Source organism: Triticum urartu, chromosome 6A, assembly GCF_056163025.1.
Source record: "Triticum urartu cultivar PI428250 chromosome 6A, HENAU_Tu73, whole genome shotgun sequence".
In the NCBI taxonomy this organism is placed as follows: Eukaryota; Viridiplantae; Streptophyta; class Magnoliopsida; order Poales; family Poaceae; genus Triticum; species Triticum urartu.
In genome coordinates this window covers 171691274-171710320 of record NC_141878.1, presented here as the reverse complement: position 1 = coordinate 171710320, position 19047 = coordinate 171691274, and the positions used below count along the sequence as shown (strand labels likewise).

Sequence of the window (19047 nt, the reverse complement as noted above, 5' to 3'; positions counted from 1 at the left end):
TTTGCCCTCGGATCTGAGATAGAAGGTGTACCCAACTGTCACCTTTGGGTATCCTACGAAGATGTGTTTGTCCGCTTTGGGTTCGAGCTTCTCTGGCTGAAGCCTTAAGCATCGCAGCCCCAAACATTAAGAAACGACAACTTTGGTTTCTTGCTAAAGCAATGTTCACACGACGTCGTCTCAATGGACTTAGATGGTGTCCTATCTAAAGTGAATGCAGCTGTCTCTAACGCATAAACTCAAAATGAAACGGTAGATCGGTAAGAGACATCATAGATCGCACCATATCTCATAAGGTTCGATTACGACGTCCGGACACACCATAACCCAGTGGTGTTCCAGGTGGCTTCAACTGTGAAACAATTCCACAATGTCTTAAGTGATTGCCAAACTCATAACTCAGAAATTCTCATCGATCAGATCGTAGGAATTTGATCTTCTTGTTATGATGGTTCTTAACTTCACTCTGAAATTGCTTGAACCTTTCAAACATTTCAGACTTGTGCTTCAATAAGTAAATATACCTATATCTACTCAAATCATCAGTGAAGATGAGAAAATAGCGATATCCACCGCACGCTTCAATTCTCATTGGATCACATGCATCAGCATATATGATTTCCAATAAGTCACTTGCCCGTTTCATTGTACCTGAAAACGGGGTCTTAGTCACCCTGCCCATGAGACATGGCTTGCGTGTGTCAAGCGATTCAAAATCAAGTGACTCCAAACATCCATAGACATGGAGTTTCTTCATGCATCTTACGCCAATATGACCTAAGCGGCAGTGCCACAAGAAAGTGGTACTATCGTTATTAACTCTAAATCTTTTGGCGTGAACATGTGTATTACTATGACCGAGATTCAATGAACCATTCACATAGGGTGCATGACCATGAAAGGTATTATTCATGTAAACAGAATAACCATTATTCTCTAACTTAAATGAATAACCGTATTGCAATGAACATGATCTAATCATATTCATGCTCAACGTAGACACCTGATAACATTTATCTAGGTTCAATACTAATCCCGAAGACAGATGGAGCATGCGATGGTGATCTCATCAACTTTGGAAACACTTCCAACACACATCGTCACCTCGCCCTTAGCCAGTCTCCGTTTAGTCCGTAGCTTTTGCTTCAAGTCACCAATAATAGTAACTGAACCGGTATCCAATACCCAGGTGCTACCAGGAGTACTACTGAGGTACACATTAATAACACGTATAAATTTTGTTGAAGTTGCCAGCCTTCTTATCTACCATGCATTTGGGGTAATTCCGCTACCAGTGACCGTTCCCTTTACAATAGAAGCACTTAATCTCGGGTTTGGGTTCAACCTTGGGTTCCTTCACTGGAGCGGCAACTGGTTTGCCATCCATGAAGTTTCCCTTCTAGCCCTTGCCCTTCTTGAAACCAGTGGTCTTGTTAAACCATCAACACTTGATGCTCCTTCTTGATTTCTACCTTTTGCGGTCTTAAGCACCGCAAACAGCTCCGGGATCAACTCCATCCCTTGCATGTCATAGTTCATCACGAAGATCTAGTAGCTTAGTGATAGTGGCTAGAGAACTCTATCAATCACTATCTTATCTGGAAGTTTAACTCCCACTTGATTTAAGTGATTGTAGCACCCAGACATTCTGAGCACATGCTCACTAGCTGAGCTATCCTCCTCCATCTTGTTGGCAAAAGAACTTGTCAGAGGTCTCACACCTCTCAACAGGGTCATGAGCCTGAGATCCCAATTTCAGCTCTTGGAACATCTCATATGTTCTATGGCGTTTAAAACGTCATTGGAATCCTGATTCTAAGCTGTAAAGTATGGTGCACTAAACTATCAAGTAGTCATCAGGATGTGTCTGTCAGGTGTTCACAACATCCACAGACGACGTTGTAGGGGTTTGCACATCGAGAGGTGCATCAAAGACGTAAGCCTTCTGTGTAGCAGTGAGGACACTCCTCGGACTACGGACCTAGTCCACATCATTGCTTACAATATCTTTCAACTTAATCTTTCTCTAGGAACGTATTAAAACAGGGAGCTACAACATGAGCTATTTATCTACAACATATTTGCAAAGACAATTTAGACTATGTTCATGATAATTGAGCTCATCTAATCAAATTATTTAATGAACTCCCACTCAGATAGACATCCCTCTAGTCATCTAAGTGAAACATGATCCAAATCGACTAGGCCATGTCCGATCATCACGTGAGACGGACTAGTCATCAACGGTGAACATCTCATGTTGATCGTATCTTCTATACGACTCATGTTCGACCCTTCGGACTTCCGTGTTCCGAGGCCATGTCTGTACATGCTAGGCTCGTCAAGTCAACCTAAGTGTTTCGCATGTGTCCCGAGGCCATGTCTGTACATGCTAGGCTCGTCAACACCCGTTGTATTCGAACATTAGAATCTATCACACCCGATCATCACGTGGTGCTTCGAAACAACGAACCTTCGCAACGGTGCACAGTTAGGGGGAACACTTTTCTTGAAATTTTAGAGAGGGATCATCTTATTTAAGCTACCGTCGTTCTAAGCAAATAAGATGTAAAACATGATAAACATCACATGCAATCAAATAGTGACATGATATGGCCAATATCAATTTGCTCCTTTTGATCTCCATATTCGGGGCTCCATGATCATCGTTGTCACCGGCATGACACCATGATCTCCATCATCATGATCTCCATCATCGTGTCTTCTTGAAGTTGTCTCGTCATCTATTACTTCTACTACTATGGATAACGCTTTAGCAATAAAGTAAAGTAATTACATGACATTTATGTTGACACGCAGGTCATAAATAAATCAAGACAACTCCTATGGCTCCTGCCGGTTGTCATACTCATCGACATGCAAGTCGTGATTCCTATTACAAGAACATGATCAATCTCATACATCACATATATCATTCATCACATCCTATTGGCCATATCACATCACACGGCACATGCTGCAAAAACAAGTTAGACGTCCTCTAATTGTTGTTGCAAATTTTTACGTGGCTGCTATAGGTTTCTAGCAAGAACGTTTCTTACCTACGCCAAAACCACAACGTGATATGCCAATTTCTATTTACCCTTCATAAGGACCTTTTTCATCGAATATGATCCGACTAAAGTGGGAGAGACAGACACCTGCTAGCCACCTTATGCAACTAGTGCATGTCAGTCGGTGGAACCAGTCTCACGTAAGCGTACGTGTAAGGTCGGTCCAGGCCGCTTCATCCCACGATGCCGCCGAATCAAGATAAGACTAGTAACGGCAAGTAAATTGACAATATCGACGCCCACAACTGCTTTGTGTTCTACTCGTGCATAGAAACTATGCATAGACCTAACTCATGATGCCACTGTTGGGGATCGTAGCAAAAATTTAAAATTTTCTATGCATCACCAAGATCAATCTATGGAGTAATCTAGCAACGAGGGGAAGGGGAGTGCATCTACATACCCTTGTAGATCGCTAAGCGGAAGCGTTGCAAGAACGCGGATGAAGGAGTCGTACTCGTAGCGATTCAGATCGCGGTTGATTCCGATCTAAGAGCCGAACCACGGCGCCTCCGCGTTCAACACACGTGCAGCCCGGTGACGTCTCCTACGCCTTGATCCAGCAAGGGGAGAAGGAGAGGTTGGGGAAGACTCCGTCCAGCAGCAGCACGACGGTGTGGTGGTGGTGGAGGAGCGCGGAACTCCAGCAGGGCTTCACCAAGCACTACGAGAGACGACTAGGGAGAGAGGTAGGGCTGCACCAAGAGGGAGATGATCTCGTGTGTGTCGCAGCCCCCAATACCTCAAGTATATATAGGGGAAGGGGAGGGGCTGCGCCCCCATCTAGGGTTCCCTCCCTAGGGGTGGCGGCAGCCCCAAAACCCATCTAGGGTTGCTGCCAAGGGGGAGAGAGAGGAGCGCACCTAGGGTGGGCCTTAAGGCCCATCTGCCCTAGGGTTTGCCCCCCTCCCCTCTAGGAGGCGCCTTGGGCCTTGGTGGGAGGCGCCCCAGCCCACCTAGGGGCTGGTCCCTTCCCACTATTGGCCCATGTAGGCCTCCGGGGCTGGTGGCCCCTCCCGGTGGACCCCCCCCCCCCCCCCCCCCCCGCGGACCCCTCCGGTGGTCCCGGTACACTACCGGTGATGCCCGGAACACTTCCGGTGGCCAAAACCATACTTCCTATATATTAATCTTTACCTCCGGACCATTCCGGAACTCCTCGTGATGTCCGGGATCTCATTCGGGACTCCGAACAACATTCGGTAACCGCGTACAAACTTTCCCTATAACCCTAGCGTCATCGAACCTTAAGTGTGTAGACCCTACGGGTTCGGGAGGCATGCAGACATGGCTGAGACAACTCTCCGGTCAATAACCAACAGCGGGATCTGGATACCCATGTTGGCTCCCACATGCTCCACGATGATCTCATCGGATGAACCACGATGTCAAGGATTTAATCAATCCCGTATACAATTCCCTTTGTCTAGCGGTATAGTACTTGCCCGAGATTTGATTGTCGGTATCCCGATACCTTGTTCAATCTCGTTACCGGCAAGTCTCTTTACTCGTTCTGTAACACATCATCCCGTGATCAACTCCTTGGTCACATTGTTCACATTATGATGATGTCCTGCCGAGTGGGCCCAGAGATACCTCTCCGTTTACATGGAGTGACAAATCCCAGTCTCGATTTGTGCCAACCCAACAGACACTTTCGGAGATACCTGTAGTGTACCTTTATAGCCACCCAGTTACGTTGTGACGTTTGGCACACCCAAAGCACTCCTACGGTATCTGGGAGTTGCACAATCTCATGGTCTAAGGAAATGATACTTGACATTAGAAAAGCTTTCGCATACGAACTACACAATCTTTGTGCTAGGCTTAGGATTGGGTCTTGTCCATCACATCATTCTCCTAATGATGTGATCCCGTTATCAACGACATCCAATGTCCATGGTCAGGAAACCGTAACCATCTATTGATCAACGAGCTAGTCAACTAGAGGCTTACTAGGGACATGGTGTTGTCTATGTATCCACACATGTATCTGAGTTTCCTATCAATACAATTCTAGCATGGATAATAAACGATTATCATGAACAAGGAAATATAATAATAACCAATTTATTATTGCCTCTAGGGCATATTTCCAACACTCGAATGCATCTACCTCGATATAGTACCTTCTTCGTGGCCTGATCCTTGATCAAAAAGAAGAAAGGATGAAATTCAATAAAGACATGATTGTCAATGATACCGCGGTGAACGGATAGAAGATTTTTGTTGGCACTAGGGACATGCAAAAAAATTCGAAGGTGAATTTTACGAGAAGGGGTACGTATAACCGAATGACCAACGTGACTTATGTTCATACCTGCACCACTGGCTGTGTGAATCTGATCCTTCCCGTGGTACTTTTCACGTAGGGTCACCTTCTCGAGCTCCCCGTGAGATGATTTGTTGCACCGCTGTCGAGATACCAGTTAGTATCAACGCCATATGATCCATCGGCGGCAGCGGCAATCTTGTCATCTTCTTCAGAGGAGGCTTCGTCTTCATCGAAGCGATACCTGCAGTCCTTGGTTGTGTGGCCAGGCTTGCCGTAGATCTGGCAGCGCACAGCATCGGGTCGTGATCTGCCCGAGCTGTTGCCGCCCCCGCCTCGGCGGCCCCTGTTGCTGGTGAAGTTGGGGCGTCCACCACGGGAGCTAGAGTTGCTGGAGCCGCCACCGCCTTGCTTGCCCTTGTGTCGAGGAGGACCGCGATGACGAGACGAGTACCCACCGCACCCGCGAGTGGCCACGTTGGCCGAGGACTTGAAGCCACCGCGGGCGCTGTGAAACTGAGCGACACGCTGATCAAAATTGCTCAGCATGGCGTACAACTCATCGAGGGAGACCGGCGTGACGCGGGCGTCGATGGTGGAGACGAGGGGCTGGTAGTCCATGTCCAGCCCATGCAACAGGTAGGAGATGAGCTCATCATCCTGGATGGGCTTGCCGGCCATGGCGAGTTCATCGGCAAGACCACGCATATAAGCATAGTATGCAGCAACCAATTGGTTGCCCTTCTATCCATTGATCAAGGCAGTGCTAATGTTGTTTACATGACTCAGATATTGAGAGGAAAACAAGCCTGCGAGCGCCACCCAGAGGGCGTGCGCGGTGGTGACCGCGGTCACCGTGATCAGCACTTCTTTGAAGAGGTTGTTGAGGAGGTAGCCGAGCACCTGCTAATCCTCCCGCACCTAGATGGGATGGAGAGGGTTGGGCTCGGTCGACTCCTTGCCGCCCTTGTCCTTGGTGACGAGGTGGCGCGTGGGTACCGGCATAGTTCCGTCGACGTAGCCGAAGAGCCCGGCTGCCCTCAGCTGCGGCGTAACTTGCATTCGCGACAGGACGTAGTTCGTCCGGGAGAGCTTCTCTGTGACCTGGCCGTTGAGGTTGGATTGGGCGGCGCTAGAGGAAGACATGGCTTGGCACTATGGGGATCGGTGAAAGCTAGGGTTTGGAAGAGGAGGCTCTGATTACCATGTACGTTAGGCGAAAGCGTCTTACCTCATCGTGATCGAGGGGCGTTGTTATGTGGGATATCGCATACAGGTGAGATTACAATCTTGACAGAGAAGAAAGAGGTAGAGATAAGGACTATGGTTACAAGATAAATATCCTCTCTAACTTCCTAATGCATGTGGTGCAAGTAATGTAGATCTCCTGACCCTGTCACGCTACAGAACTTTGTTTAACACACATCACTTGTTATATAGAGATATATAAATATGCTGGTAAAGAAAATAAAATAGTCCTTTCATTATGGAAGAGAACATTTTACTACCAGCCCAAGAAAAGAAGAGAACATATTATGGACCTATGTAGTACTAAGAATACGCACACAAACTCAATTAGTACATCTCCATAGCCCAAATATTTATGGTCGGTCCCATCCTATTGCTGATGCACAGAACCTAATTGTGCTCCAAAACTCAACTAATCCCAACCTAAATCCTGACAAAATAACAAGTCGAATAAAACGGGTGGATGCATGCAGTTTAGTTTCTTCGTCACTTCCGTAAAAAAACATTCACCATTTAAATAGTAATCCACTAGTACTCATCTATGAATTCCAAACATTTGACATAGCAAGTGCATAAAAAACAAGTCGTCCTTGCTACCGACTCGGCTCGATCTAATCACACATCGTATTCTTCCCTTTTTATAAAAGTCTAATTATTGTCTACCTTTTTCCAAGGTTTGCAACCACTCCCTTATATTTCTTGTAGACGCACTCCACCTCAGGCTATACAAGTCATCTTCTATCCTTTGCCAGCTTCCGGTCAGAAGAAGCTAACGAATCCAGCCATAGCTAGGAACAAGGGGGAAAGTTACGGAAAAAGGATCGGATTGCGGCGGTCTGCGATTACCGGTGATTATGCTGATCTGCTGGATTAATCCGACTTCAGATGTGAAGAACAGGTGCTGGAGCTGCTTCTTGAGCTGATTGAGAAGATATATCAAGCTTATAGAGTTGATTGATACTGGGAGGTGTTTCATGGGGGATAGGCCATGGCAACAGCCGCATGAGCAGGCTTCTTGTTCAGCGCACGCCGAGATGATCCAAGCTTCTACCGCTGCTACCTCGTCCATCCATGGAAGCATCATGTAAACCCTAACACCATAAAATGTTCTTGTTTTCTTCGTGACAAGTAATTAGAGCTCTTTTCTTGATGTTTTTCGCGTTGATAATATTTCTTTTCTGTTTTTTCTTAAGCTTTTGGAGTTATTCTCGTGTATTAGTTATGATGCATAAGTTGGTCTTTCACAAACAAGTAAATAACTTATCTGAAGGCTTAAGGATGAAGTTAGCATCTTAGTTTGAAGATGATGTTTCACAGTCTCTGTACGTGTATATATTGACTTATTTTCATGTTGTTTGGTCCAAATGTAAAGAAGGCGATGCTGCAGCTAATTAGCCCGACTTGCTACCATAATAAACTTTCATCTCTCTCTCTCTCTCTCTCTCTCTCTCAAGAATTTCAGCATTTCTCTCCAGTTTCCATATTGCCTTTTAAGTTCTAAGAATTGTGTTGAAAGTATCATTTCTTGTTCATCTTGTAAGAGAGCACTTCTCATGGATATGTTCAATAAGAATCTCAAAGTTTATTTAATTCAAGCATTTCCTCTTCCTCTACAAGTTTATGTTCAACTTATCATGATGACCATGATAATCTTTTTGCAATATTTCGCTATATTAATTTGTGCAAGTGCAGCAGAAAGGACCCTGGTGGATACGAGGACTTGGCAGAACTTGATCAAGCCCTCTTCCTCTACATCAACAGCCAGGATAACCAATCAGTTCAAGAGCAACCACGTAAGACATGCTTAATCGATTATAATTTCTCTGATATAACTTCACAATATTTAATAGGTTGACATACTGAATTAATGTAGCCTGAATATATAGCTTTGAGGCACACCCCGCACATGAAAGCCGTGAGGTGTTCCTGGTGGTACCATGTGTGGAATGCACATATAGCATACCCAATTAAAATTATTTTTTCCGACAAAGGGTAATATATTAATATAAGATGATACTATTTACATCTGGCCCTGCAACAACACAATATAAGAATTAGTCGAGATATTGAGGATGCACACATATATAGCTCCAAGGGAGGGATAGATGCAATACCTTTTTCCTGCCATAAATATATACTTTTTTGGACGATAAGTTGCACACATGGAAAAGTATGCCATCTACCACGATTTGACATGCCTGGTTGAGTTTCGGCATAGGCTGTGCAACGATGTTGATGAGATATTATGATCTTTTTCCTTGTTTCCCCCAGAGCTTCTATTTTCTGTAATACACTCCCTCCGTTCACAAATAGATGTTCTAATATGTTTTTTCTGAATCAGATGTATATAGATACATTTTAGTGTGTTTATTCACTCATTTCTGTCCGTATGTAGTACATATTAAAATATCCAAAACATCTTTTATTTGTGAACGGAGAGAGTATATGACAATTCTTTCCCCAAAAAGATATTCTCTAGTTGGAGAGAATGACGTGTAAGAAACACCTGGTGATATGTGTGTTCTTGCACAAGATGATCATCTTTCCTTTTTTTTTTGACGGTAAAGATGATCATCTTTCCTTGTTGCCCGAGCAGAGCCATTTCCTCCCCTTTTTTTGAGGGGTGCCTCCCCTTCTATTTCTCCTCCTCAATAGGAGTGTGAAACCATATATATTCCATTTGGAAATTTACCACCGCCGCGCGCACCAGTGTTATATTCTGAAATAGTCGCGTTAGACTTCTCTTCACGTGTGCATGTAGAGACTCTCAACATCTTCCCTTCTCGGCCGATGCACGTCGTTGCCGAACCTTCTCCGAAGGCCGCCACCTCGACGTCGAACATCGTCGCCGCGAGTTCTAATTTAAAACCGCAACGTCCGCCGTCCAAGCAGTCCGCCATGACGGCACCGGGCGGCAAGGCGACCGTCAAGGTTAGCTCCCTAGCTATTCTACACATGCACACTGCTCGGGACATTTCTGTGTCGTGAATTGTGATGTCGCTACCATTTCAGAGAGAAGGAAGCGGAAGCGGCGGCGCCGGCACGCCGTCGACCTCAGAGCAGGAGGGCCCCAGGACGCCGGACGCCAAGACGCTGAGGAGGCTCGCGCAGAACAGGGAGGCCGCGAGGAAGAGCAGGCTTAGGAAGAAGGTATGTATGGTTGGTTAACCTGGTTAATCACTGCAATAACCTGACGAGTCCCAAGTTAAAACACGTACACAGTAGTGGTTTGGCAGTCCGCGTTGTTTGGTGTGTAGAATTGGGGTCGACGTTGAAGTTAACCTGCTACTACCACCTAAAAGTTGTGCGTACTGTCAAGCTCGCTAGGGCCCCAAAGGTTTCCACATTTCTTCATGACAAGTACGCTTCTTATAGACTTGTGATATGATTGGTTTTCTGTTTGTCTTTTGCGCATGTGTAGGCTTACATTCAAAATTTGGAGACGAGTAGGGTCAGGCTGTCACAGATGGAGCAGGAGATGCAAAGATGCAGCGCTCAGGTATGCATACTCTCTATTCCCAGGGGAAAAAACAAAAAGGGAAAGGTACAAAGATATAAAATAGATCTTGATATGAATCACTAGATGAAATATACCCCCAAACGTCTGAATTTCAACCTTTCTACGGGCCATGTCGTCAGTGGTGTTGCCCTAGCAGTAGAACACAATACAAAAAAAATGTTTTTTACTACAATATACAAGTTATGGGGAAAAATCTCGGGGTAGCCCATGGACCATCCTGTCCATCACCCTAGCTACGCCACCGTGCATCGTGGTTTATGCTCCGCGTGGCGATGACTTTGGTGTCTCAGAGGTATGAGTGAGGTTCCACATGATGTTAACCATAGATTTCAGGTGGGGTGGGAGTGGTACGAAAGAATATCCATGAGAGGCGATAATACTGATATACTTCTTTGGCACATGAGTATAAGGAGAACACTGCATGAAGTTTGTAAGGACGATGGCTACTATGGTTTTCAAATCGAGTGATGTGTACAATGGACAGTATATCGACAATGAATGGAGGTAGGAAAATAAGTTGGTGGCAGCACAAGCAGCTCGACATCAACTCAATGATTGTGAACATTCTAAAAATACCTTGATAATTACGAAGCTATATGCATGCCTATGTGCACGCCAAAAATCCTACACTTACGGGGAAAATCTACGAAACGGGGCTTACGAAAACAGCTCCACGTTAATCTCGCTCCCCCTAATTTGTAGGGTGGGGCCTTCCTCCCCCTCGTTTCTCAATCATCTTGTGTCAACTCATCCCGTAACTTCCATCCCGTGGGAAGTTATCCGTAGGTATAGCAAATCCCATGTGCACGCCTATGTACTATACTCCCAGTTTAGGTACAATAATATGTGTGGGCAGGTCAGATGGGCTTAGGATCGTGATTTCCGATGGACAATAGATCGACAATGGTTTCAGCATCTGACTGGCGAAATGCTCGAGTGGGGCTTTACAATCGTTAATGATGGGCTAGAAGGTGGTCGAAAATGCAGGGAAGAAGCAGCTTTGGAGAGTTGGCTTTAGGCCCTGTTTGTTTGGGCTACAGACATATTCAGATGCGGACTTGTTGTGCTGGCAAAGTTGTTGTGCTGAGGAAGTTGCTCAAGTGAAAGTTAGTTGTTTGGCAACACAATTATGAAAGCACACAGCTAAGGAAAACGCGAGGGGCAAAGGGAGAGATAGGTCGTGCATGCGGTGGCATTTATGACATAATTACGACCAAACACCAAAGGCATGGGAGGTAGGGAAACAATTTTGATTATGAAGTACATCGAGACATGCTTTGGCCAATCACACTGGAAATAACACTAATCAGCTTTGGGTTGTGATTCCACAAATGCTCTAAAATAGTTGTTTGCTTCAAGTTAAGCTTTTCCCAGACCAAAGCTATCTTCCAAAGCTGAAACAAACAGAGACTTAAAAGCGTACGCAACAGCTGTGAAGCAAGTATGTGCAAGAGAGATGCTACACCACCGGACCCAATCTACAACAACGTTAAATCTACAAGCCAATAGGGGTGGGGGGAGCCCGGTGAAATTCAGGGAAAGGACGCGGGGAGGTGGGGGTAGTTGGTGGGATATGTAACCTATGTTCGTAAGTATTGGGTTTTCGTATGCGCAAATAGCCACCACCATAGTGGGAGAGATCTGTCGCGTACATGGAAACTTAAAGACGTCCAGAGGGTGGTAAGAGTACATGAGGTTAAGCCGAAGTGCGTATCTAATCTATAAAAGTATCAAAAGCCAACTTCCAGTGAATAAATCAGGTAAATGAAATTCTAGTATAACCACTAATTGTTCTAACATTTAAACTTAATATACACCAATACTAAAAGTAGGATCTAAACCCTGTAGCCATGCATTCAGTTTAAGGAGGTGTTTGTTTTCAGGGACTTTTTTGTGTAGGGAGTAGAAAAAGTCTCTCTTAGAGACTTTTTTACCAAACGGGAGAGACTTTTTTAGGACTAAACTAGGCATTTGGGACTAAATGAAGAAGACTCTCAAGAAGAGTCTTTTTGGGACTTTTTGAAACTTTTTCAGCAATGCCCCTCCATGCACCCATTGGCCCGCCACCCCATGGTGTTGTTTGATTGTTATTTTTATATATACTAAGGGCAATATGGTCATTTGATAACCTTTAGGAAGGGACTAGGGACTTTTTAGTCTCTGGAAACAAATAGGGAGGGACTTTTTAGGGAGTATGGACTTTTTAGTTGGGACTAAAAAAGTCCTAGGACTAGATAACCAAACACCACCTAAGATAATGACTCAAGAATTAAGCTGGGTATCTATAATTAAGTTATGTCTTAATTGCACCTTTTTTTTCTATCACCGCCTAACTATATTTTTTTTCATCCATCTCTTTGACTAAGGGTGCAATCTTGGGTGGTGGAGCTGGCATTGGAGGACTAAGCCCAGGCATGCATGGAACTAAACCCTAAGCTGTTCGGTCCATATATACTAGTATATGCCATCACACAGAAATATATTTCCTTCCGCTCAATACTTCCATATTTTTCGTAACAATATGTGGTCTCTCTTGTACGTGCATGGCAAAACTAAATAATTCCATAAATAAAATGAATTAGCAGAGGCGGCATGGTTCGACGGGGAGTACGCGAGGTGGGTGGACGAGCACGACAGGATGATGCGGCACCTGCGGGCAGCGGTGGACGCGGAGGGGGTGGAGCACGACGCGGCGGTGACGGACGGCGAGCAGCTGCTGCGGCAGCTCATCGACGCCGCGGCGGCGCACCACGTGGTGCTGGCGGAGCTCAAGTCCGCCGTGGCCAGGGCCGACGTGTTCCACCTCGTCTCCGGGATGTGGCTGCCCGCCGCCGAGCGCTGCTTCATCTGGATTGGCGGCTCCCGCCCGTCGGACCTCATCAAGGTACGTACAATAATTCTGGATTTTTGCATGGGAATTAAGAGTACAGCTGTAGTGCATGCATGACATATAAGCTGGCTGATCATCATTAAGAGACAGATTAAACATATATGCAATATATCATACTCCCTCCGTTCCTAAATACTTATCTTTCTAAACATTTCTATAAGTGACTACATACGAAGCAAAATGAGTGATTCTACACTCTAAAATATATCTACATACATCTGTATGTAGTAGTTATTTGAAATGTCTAGAAAGACAAATATTTAGAAACGGAGGGAGTATGTGTTTACATACATTTGTTGAGGATATGCAAGTGCTATTATTTTCTTTTTTCAATAAAGTATGTTCTTAAAAAAATAAAAAGACTCTTTTATTAGCTTAAAATGTAGCATCAAGCAGATACAAAGGATGATGAACAAATGCTACTAGCTAGTATTATCATTTTGATGATTAAGGTGAAGAGACCGGAGAAGGCATGCAGCTCTTCAGAAGATTAGGTAGAGAGAGACGTATTATATGATGGATTAGCTAGCTATCGCCTATCACTAGTTAATCTTAAGTAGGTGAGAGGTCCCAGTTCAGAGCAGCTGATGGAACAGTCGGGCCTTCACAAGTCTTTGGCTAAGGTAGATTAATCAGTAGAGACCGATCGACGCCTATGATTGCTATTTCTGTGCCGGAAGAAAGCGTACTTGGCCGCGAGAGTTGGTAAAGGAGGGAGGTTAGATATGGGAGGTCGACGTGTATGTGGATTGCCTAGCTTCTAAATGGAACGGGATATTATTCCATCCGTTTCATAATGTAGTGCGTATAGAATTTTTAAAAAATTAAACATTTAAAGCATTGATCAAGTTTATAAAGAAAATTATTTATATCTAATATCTTCAATACTAAATATATAAAATATGAAACTACTCATCTGTCCCATCTCTACTCTTATAAAAAACCGAGCTGGTGATGATGGTGTGTCTGTCATCTTGTAATATAGACCGTCCGATCTACATCCAACGGATAGAAAGCAAACTATGACAATTTTACAAATAAAAATCGCACATCTCTCCACATTTACAGATAAGGTCTTGCCTCGTTCATCATTATCTCCCACAACCTCATTGCTGGGCAATTAAAAAAGAAAGTCTCTGAAACAATCTAGCATGGTGGCCGCTGCCGGCGCCGTCCATCCCCATGCCTCCGCCCAGTCCGACCATCAGTCACCACCACGCCCCACTCCTCCTCACCTTATCTCTCATCTTTCTCGAGATATCATTTTTTCGATGAAATTCTCGAGATACCATTTTTAATATACACATTTAGCAAAAAAAAATGACTTAAGACAAACCTAATGCGAAGTAGAAAGAAATAGAGGGGGGGGGGGGGTACTTCTCCAATTTTGACACGTCAGTGTACAAAAAGTCTGAACAGATCAATGCAGTTGACAGTGAACCTTGTCTTAAAATAATTTTATCAGACCAACACATCTACTGCCTCCGTTCATAAATATTTAAACTGTCAAAACGTCATATATTTAGGAACAGGTGTAGTAGATTATAATGGGAAATAAAAATGCAGGTTATGGCGCGGCATATGGAGCCACTGACGGAGCAACAGGCGGCGGGCATGTACGACTTGCAGCGATGGGCGCAGGAGCGCGAGGAAGCTCTGGACCGTGAGCTCCAGGCCACGTACCGCTCCCTCTCCGACACCGTCTCCTCCGACGCGCTCATCTCCCCCTACCCCGACACGGCCGCCTACATGGCCCACATGTCGCTCGCCATCTCCAACCTCTCCTCCCTCGAGGCCTTCGTCAGACAGGTGCCACACCTACACGAGTGACTTACGCGCGCTCAGTCAGTGCACCTGATAACTGTTCCGTTTGCTATGTGATGTGATGATGCAGGCAGACGCGCTGAGGCTGCAGACGCTCCATAGGCTGCCGCAGGTGCTGACGGCGAGGCAGGCGGCGCGGTGCTTCCTCGCCGTCGCCGACTACTCGCAGCGCCTCCGTGCGCTCAGCTCCCTCTGGCTGGCGCGGCCGCGCCAGGACCAGCCCGCCCCGCCCGGCGCCGGCGGCCGGCTGTTCCATCCATGAAATCCTACATGCATCGTCACCTGGCCGGCCAGCTAGCTAGGCATATACACAGCATAGAAGAAAAGGTAATTAGGTTTTCAGATAGAGGTGATCAGATGATGGATGATCCATTTCTTGCCCCTTCGACAAGTGGTTGGTAGTTACTTCTGGTAATTGTGTATATATATAAGAGTAAGTTTTAACGTGCAGCTGACAATTTGGCAGTATAAAAAATAAGAACTGACATTCCTACTGTAATCTGTGTGTTTGCTATGCTGGACTGACTCTGCTTCTCAGCATTGTGAATCATCTTATTGCCAGTTAAACAAATCAACGAGTCACTGTATTTGTGTTACAAATGTGATCTACAGCCAATGGGCCAACCTCTCCACTAATTTTGATACTCACTGCATCTCATTCTCCCACTTGTTTAATCCAAACTCTTAATTAAGTTACAACAACTAATGTGCCATATCTCAGCTCTCTTTAAAAAAATACAACAAGAAATGCATCTGTCAAGCTTGCAGGGCTCAATTGGTGTGACCATGGGTACACAAGAATCTCCCTGTTACAATCTGTCAAGGGCATCGACGATGGCCTTGCGAAACGAGTCGTTGTGGAGTAAAAAAGAGGACACATGGCCTCCCGTCACCCACCGGACTTCCGAGCCCGGCCATGCCTTCTGGAGCTCCATGACCGAGTGTCTAGGAATATAACCGTCATCCTGAAACAAGGACAACATACATGGCTTTAGACTGGAACCAAGCTTCAATAGACACTCTGATCTCTGATATTAATAAAAGGTTTCACTCAACACTACAGAGCACAGAGCACAGATTACAGAAACAAGCTAATGAACAGAGGTGTGGATGATCATTGAATGGATCAGCTCGGATAACACTCATGCTATGACAAAAGTGATGCGGAAAACATATATATTATCACTTTTTAGGTGCTGTAAATAATACGTCTGTTGTTGAAATAGTAGCAAAACACATATTGAACTAGTAATGAAAGCACTCTGTAGGAAATCTACCTACGATGTTGTAAGTAGAAGACCCAGGTAGCATTAATCACATTTGGATATATATGGTACAGAACAAGTGAGTAGCACTAACCGTTGCACCAACAAAAATGACAGCCTGTGGATTCTTCGGTAGGGGAAATCGAGTGACGTCCGTCAGAGACAGCACTGACCGTAATCTGTCTTTTACTTGCTCAATGCTGATACCGGATGCCGCATCTTCAGTCAAAGAAGTTGCATCTTTAGCTAATGCTGCTGCATCTTCCCTCAGTGCTTCCCAAGCTGTGGCATGTCTGTAAAGTCCTTCACAGAAAGGTACAACAGCAGAATGTGGAGCAAGAAATGGTAGTGTGGCAATTGGCGTAGGATGCAAGGATCCAACCATTGCAGCATGTACACCGCCTGTTATTAACAAACAAATGCTTATGAAAACAAGTGGCAAAATATTTCATAAATAAGGAATTCCTATATAGTCTCAGAATAAAGTTTTTGAAATAAACACAATACTAGTAATTTTCATATGACATTTTTTCTAATGAAACTAAGACAAAATAGTGGAGACAAGCAAGGACTCCTTTTTTTAATGAGAAAAGTACATACCCATGCTGAGCCCACATATGCCCATCTTGCCATAACCAGCCTCAGCCTGCAACCAGTATAAGAGACTGCGAGCTTCATCAATAGTGGCTTTTCCTAAGAGTAGCAAGTCACTCACACATTGAAGCTTGGCCCCATGCTGCATGCTAGGACGTCGTTGTCCATAATAGGGGCTGCATTTCATTAGAGATATCAGTTCCAGCCAGGAAGACTGAAAATTGACAAAAATGCAAGGTACCCTGTTGTACAAACCTCACCTCTCAAGAACCATGGTTGCAATATTGTCCTTCAAAAGAGGTCCACCAAGCCGGAGCCTTCTCTCAAATGAGTGATCACCGGTGCCTAAAATATTGAAGAAAGGCTTAACTTGATTCACTAAATGTGGGTCCCTGGTTAAAAGGGGGAGAACTGGAGATCATCTCAGGTATTAAGAAAACAATCGTAGTGAGAACTTCCAAGAAAAACAGGGCATCAACACAATCATGCTTGTTAGTAGAAAACAAGTCACATTATAAAAAAAAGGGCAGCCCGGTGCACGTAGCTCCCGCTTGCGCAGGATCCGGGAAAACAAGTCACATTATGGAAACAGAAATTCTAAAACTAGAAAATCTCTCACCATTTTATTCAGATAGTAGATGGAAAAGTTGAATTGCTGCATTTTAGAAATCTACTGGTTCTGTTCTGAAACGAGGTGACAAAGCTAAATGTCACCAAAGTACATAGGCATAAAATACATTGATCCGTTCAACCAGTAATAATATCTAAATGTCAAAGGCATAAAAGAATATTTTCTGAAGTCTGGTGGATTGGAAAAAAATCTGAAGTGATGATTCGCTGCATATGGTATGAAGTACATATATACACCGGTTTATGGATCCTGTCCAACACTAATTCAAAGACGAAGAATATTTATCTAACTATATGATAATGGCACACCATGATAGAGTAAGATCGGGTTACAAAGTTCGTACCTGCCAGATGGACCACGCAAGCCATCTTCTCTGGTGAGACATCCTTGGGTGTAAGAAAAGCGACTCTTGCATTGTGGCTCTCAGGAGGCAATGCATCAATGAGCCTCTCATCACATGTTGTCCGGAAAACACCCTCTCGCAGACAAGAGTTCTTTGTCTCCCAAACTGTTTTCCATTTAGGCTGCACAGCAGTTGGTGGCCAGTTCTGGCAAGGTGCTTCAGGGAATAGCTGCTTCACCATCCTCTCTAACAAATCAAGTTTGGTACCTCCCCATCCCTTTGAGAAAAATGGTGTTCCTAATTTCGTGCGATGAAGGAGAGTCCCATATATATGGTCCAATACATAATGTACTAACCCAACATTCACTGATACCATATTCAAGAATGTCTTATTAAAGTTGATTACTCAGACTTTACCACAAATTACAACCACAAACACTGGCAAATGCCTGCACCAACAAAATTTAAAAATTGTCCAAGTCAGCATATTCCGAGAAGTACGACATAACAGGAACTTAACAATTAAAGCAGGAGAATGGTTTCCAGCGCTAACAGAAAGCAAGAATAAAATGAAGCAAGCCCACTAGTTTGAAATTTTGGATATAAAGCATAGCCCACTAGAAACACAACTATGGAAGGAATTCCCCATTGCAATGCAGCATCATGCCATCAGACATTGAGATTCAAGGAGCACAACCACATTACACAAATCCACATCAACTAAAAGCAGCATCTCCGCCAACGGAACGGACCTAATCGAGACAAATCTGAAAGATAATCACTCGAGGTATTCGACAGGGCAGACACCTGACGACGCCCAATGCAGGCAAATCCAGGCGCGCTCTACGGCGTCGCATCTAATAACTATCCAGGCCAGGAATCCAGCTCGCTGCCAACGCTGCAATGCCCGAACCGACCAGGCAGACGCCGACTCTCTTAAGAAGCACGACGGGCGGTTCGGACCGCGCGCCTGCCTAATCCGTGGCGGACCGGAGCAAGCGACGACGGCGGCGGGACGCCAAGAGACCACGGGAGAGCCGCTCGTGCGCAGGAGGGATCGGCACAATCCAGACCGAGATCCACGGGAGGGAGGAGAGAGAGTCAGAGAGAGAGAGGTGGAGGCCGCGAGAGAAGCGGTCGCGAGGAAGGGGGCAAAGTGAGGAGGAGGAGGCGAGACCCGCGCGCGGTGACGCGCCGTGAATTACCTCGTTGGATCCGCGGCGCCGCGAGGAAGGCGGCGCGGGGGTCGGGCGCGGCCGTCGCCGGCGTGGGGATTCTCGCCGGGTGCGTAGATTTGGAACGAGTTCTTTTTGGTTGCGTTGTCGGGCGCGCGCAGGGAACCGGAGAAAGGTAGTATAGTACACGGCGGGCTCCGGCCTCGGGGGC

The 19047-nt window shown here is 45.3% G+C and overlaps 2 protein-coding genes and 1 pseudogene across 7 annotated transcripts; 1 reads left to right on the top strand and 2 right to left on the bottom strand.

Moving 5' to 3' along the window:
- Window positions 1-5876: 5876 nt before the first annotated feature.
- Window positions 5877-6015, bottom strand: LOC125526149 (small nucleolar RNA Z247; annotated as a pseudogene).
- Window positions 6016-7284: 1269 nt separating this feature from the next.
- On the top strand, window positions 7285-15327 carry LOC125517976 (transcription factor TGAL9). 6 transcript variants are annotated; one of them, XM_048682939.2, is made up of 10 exons: window positions 7285-7492; window positions 7580-7678; window positions 8290-8387; window positions 9332-9525; window positions 9607-9744; window positions 10016-10093; window positions 12481-12526; window positions 12700-12998; window positions 14571-14813; window positions 14899-15327. In XM_048682939.2, the coding sequence occupies exons 1-10, from the start codon at window positions 7449-7451 to the stop codon at window positions 15088-15090; spliced, it is 1431 nt and encodes a 476-aa protein (XP_048538896.1). In that variant the 5' UTR covers window positions 7285-7448; the 3' UTR covers window positions 15091-15327. The 6 variants fall into 6 exon arrangements, with proteins under 6 accessions (XP_048538896.1, XP_048538895.1, XP_087383415.1 ...); XM_048682938.2 differs by having other exon boundaries at window positions 8287-8387; XM_048682941.2 differs by having other exon boundaries at window positions 7287-7492; window positions 9356-9525.
- A 32-nt stretch (window positions 15328-15359) lies between these two features.
- Window positions 15360-19032, bottom strand: LOC125517978 (alpha/beta hydrolase family protein). The gene is made up of 6 exons (XM_048682943.2): window positions 18867-19032; window positions 17662-18110; window positions 16948-17032; window positions 16694-16863; window positions 16188-16495; window positions 15360-15793 (listed from the first exon to the last, which is right to left on the bottom strand). The coding sequence occupies exons 2-6, from the start codon at window positions 18035-18037 to the stop codon at window positions 15638-15640; spliced, it is 1095 nt and encodes a 364-aa protein (XP_048538900.1). The 5' UTR covers window positions 18038-18110; window positions 18867-19032; the 3' UTR covers window positions 15360-15637.
- Window positions 19033-19047: the final 15 nt, after the last annotated feature.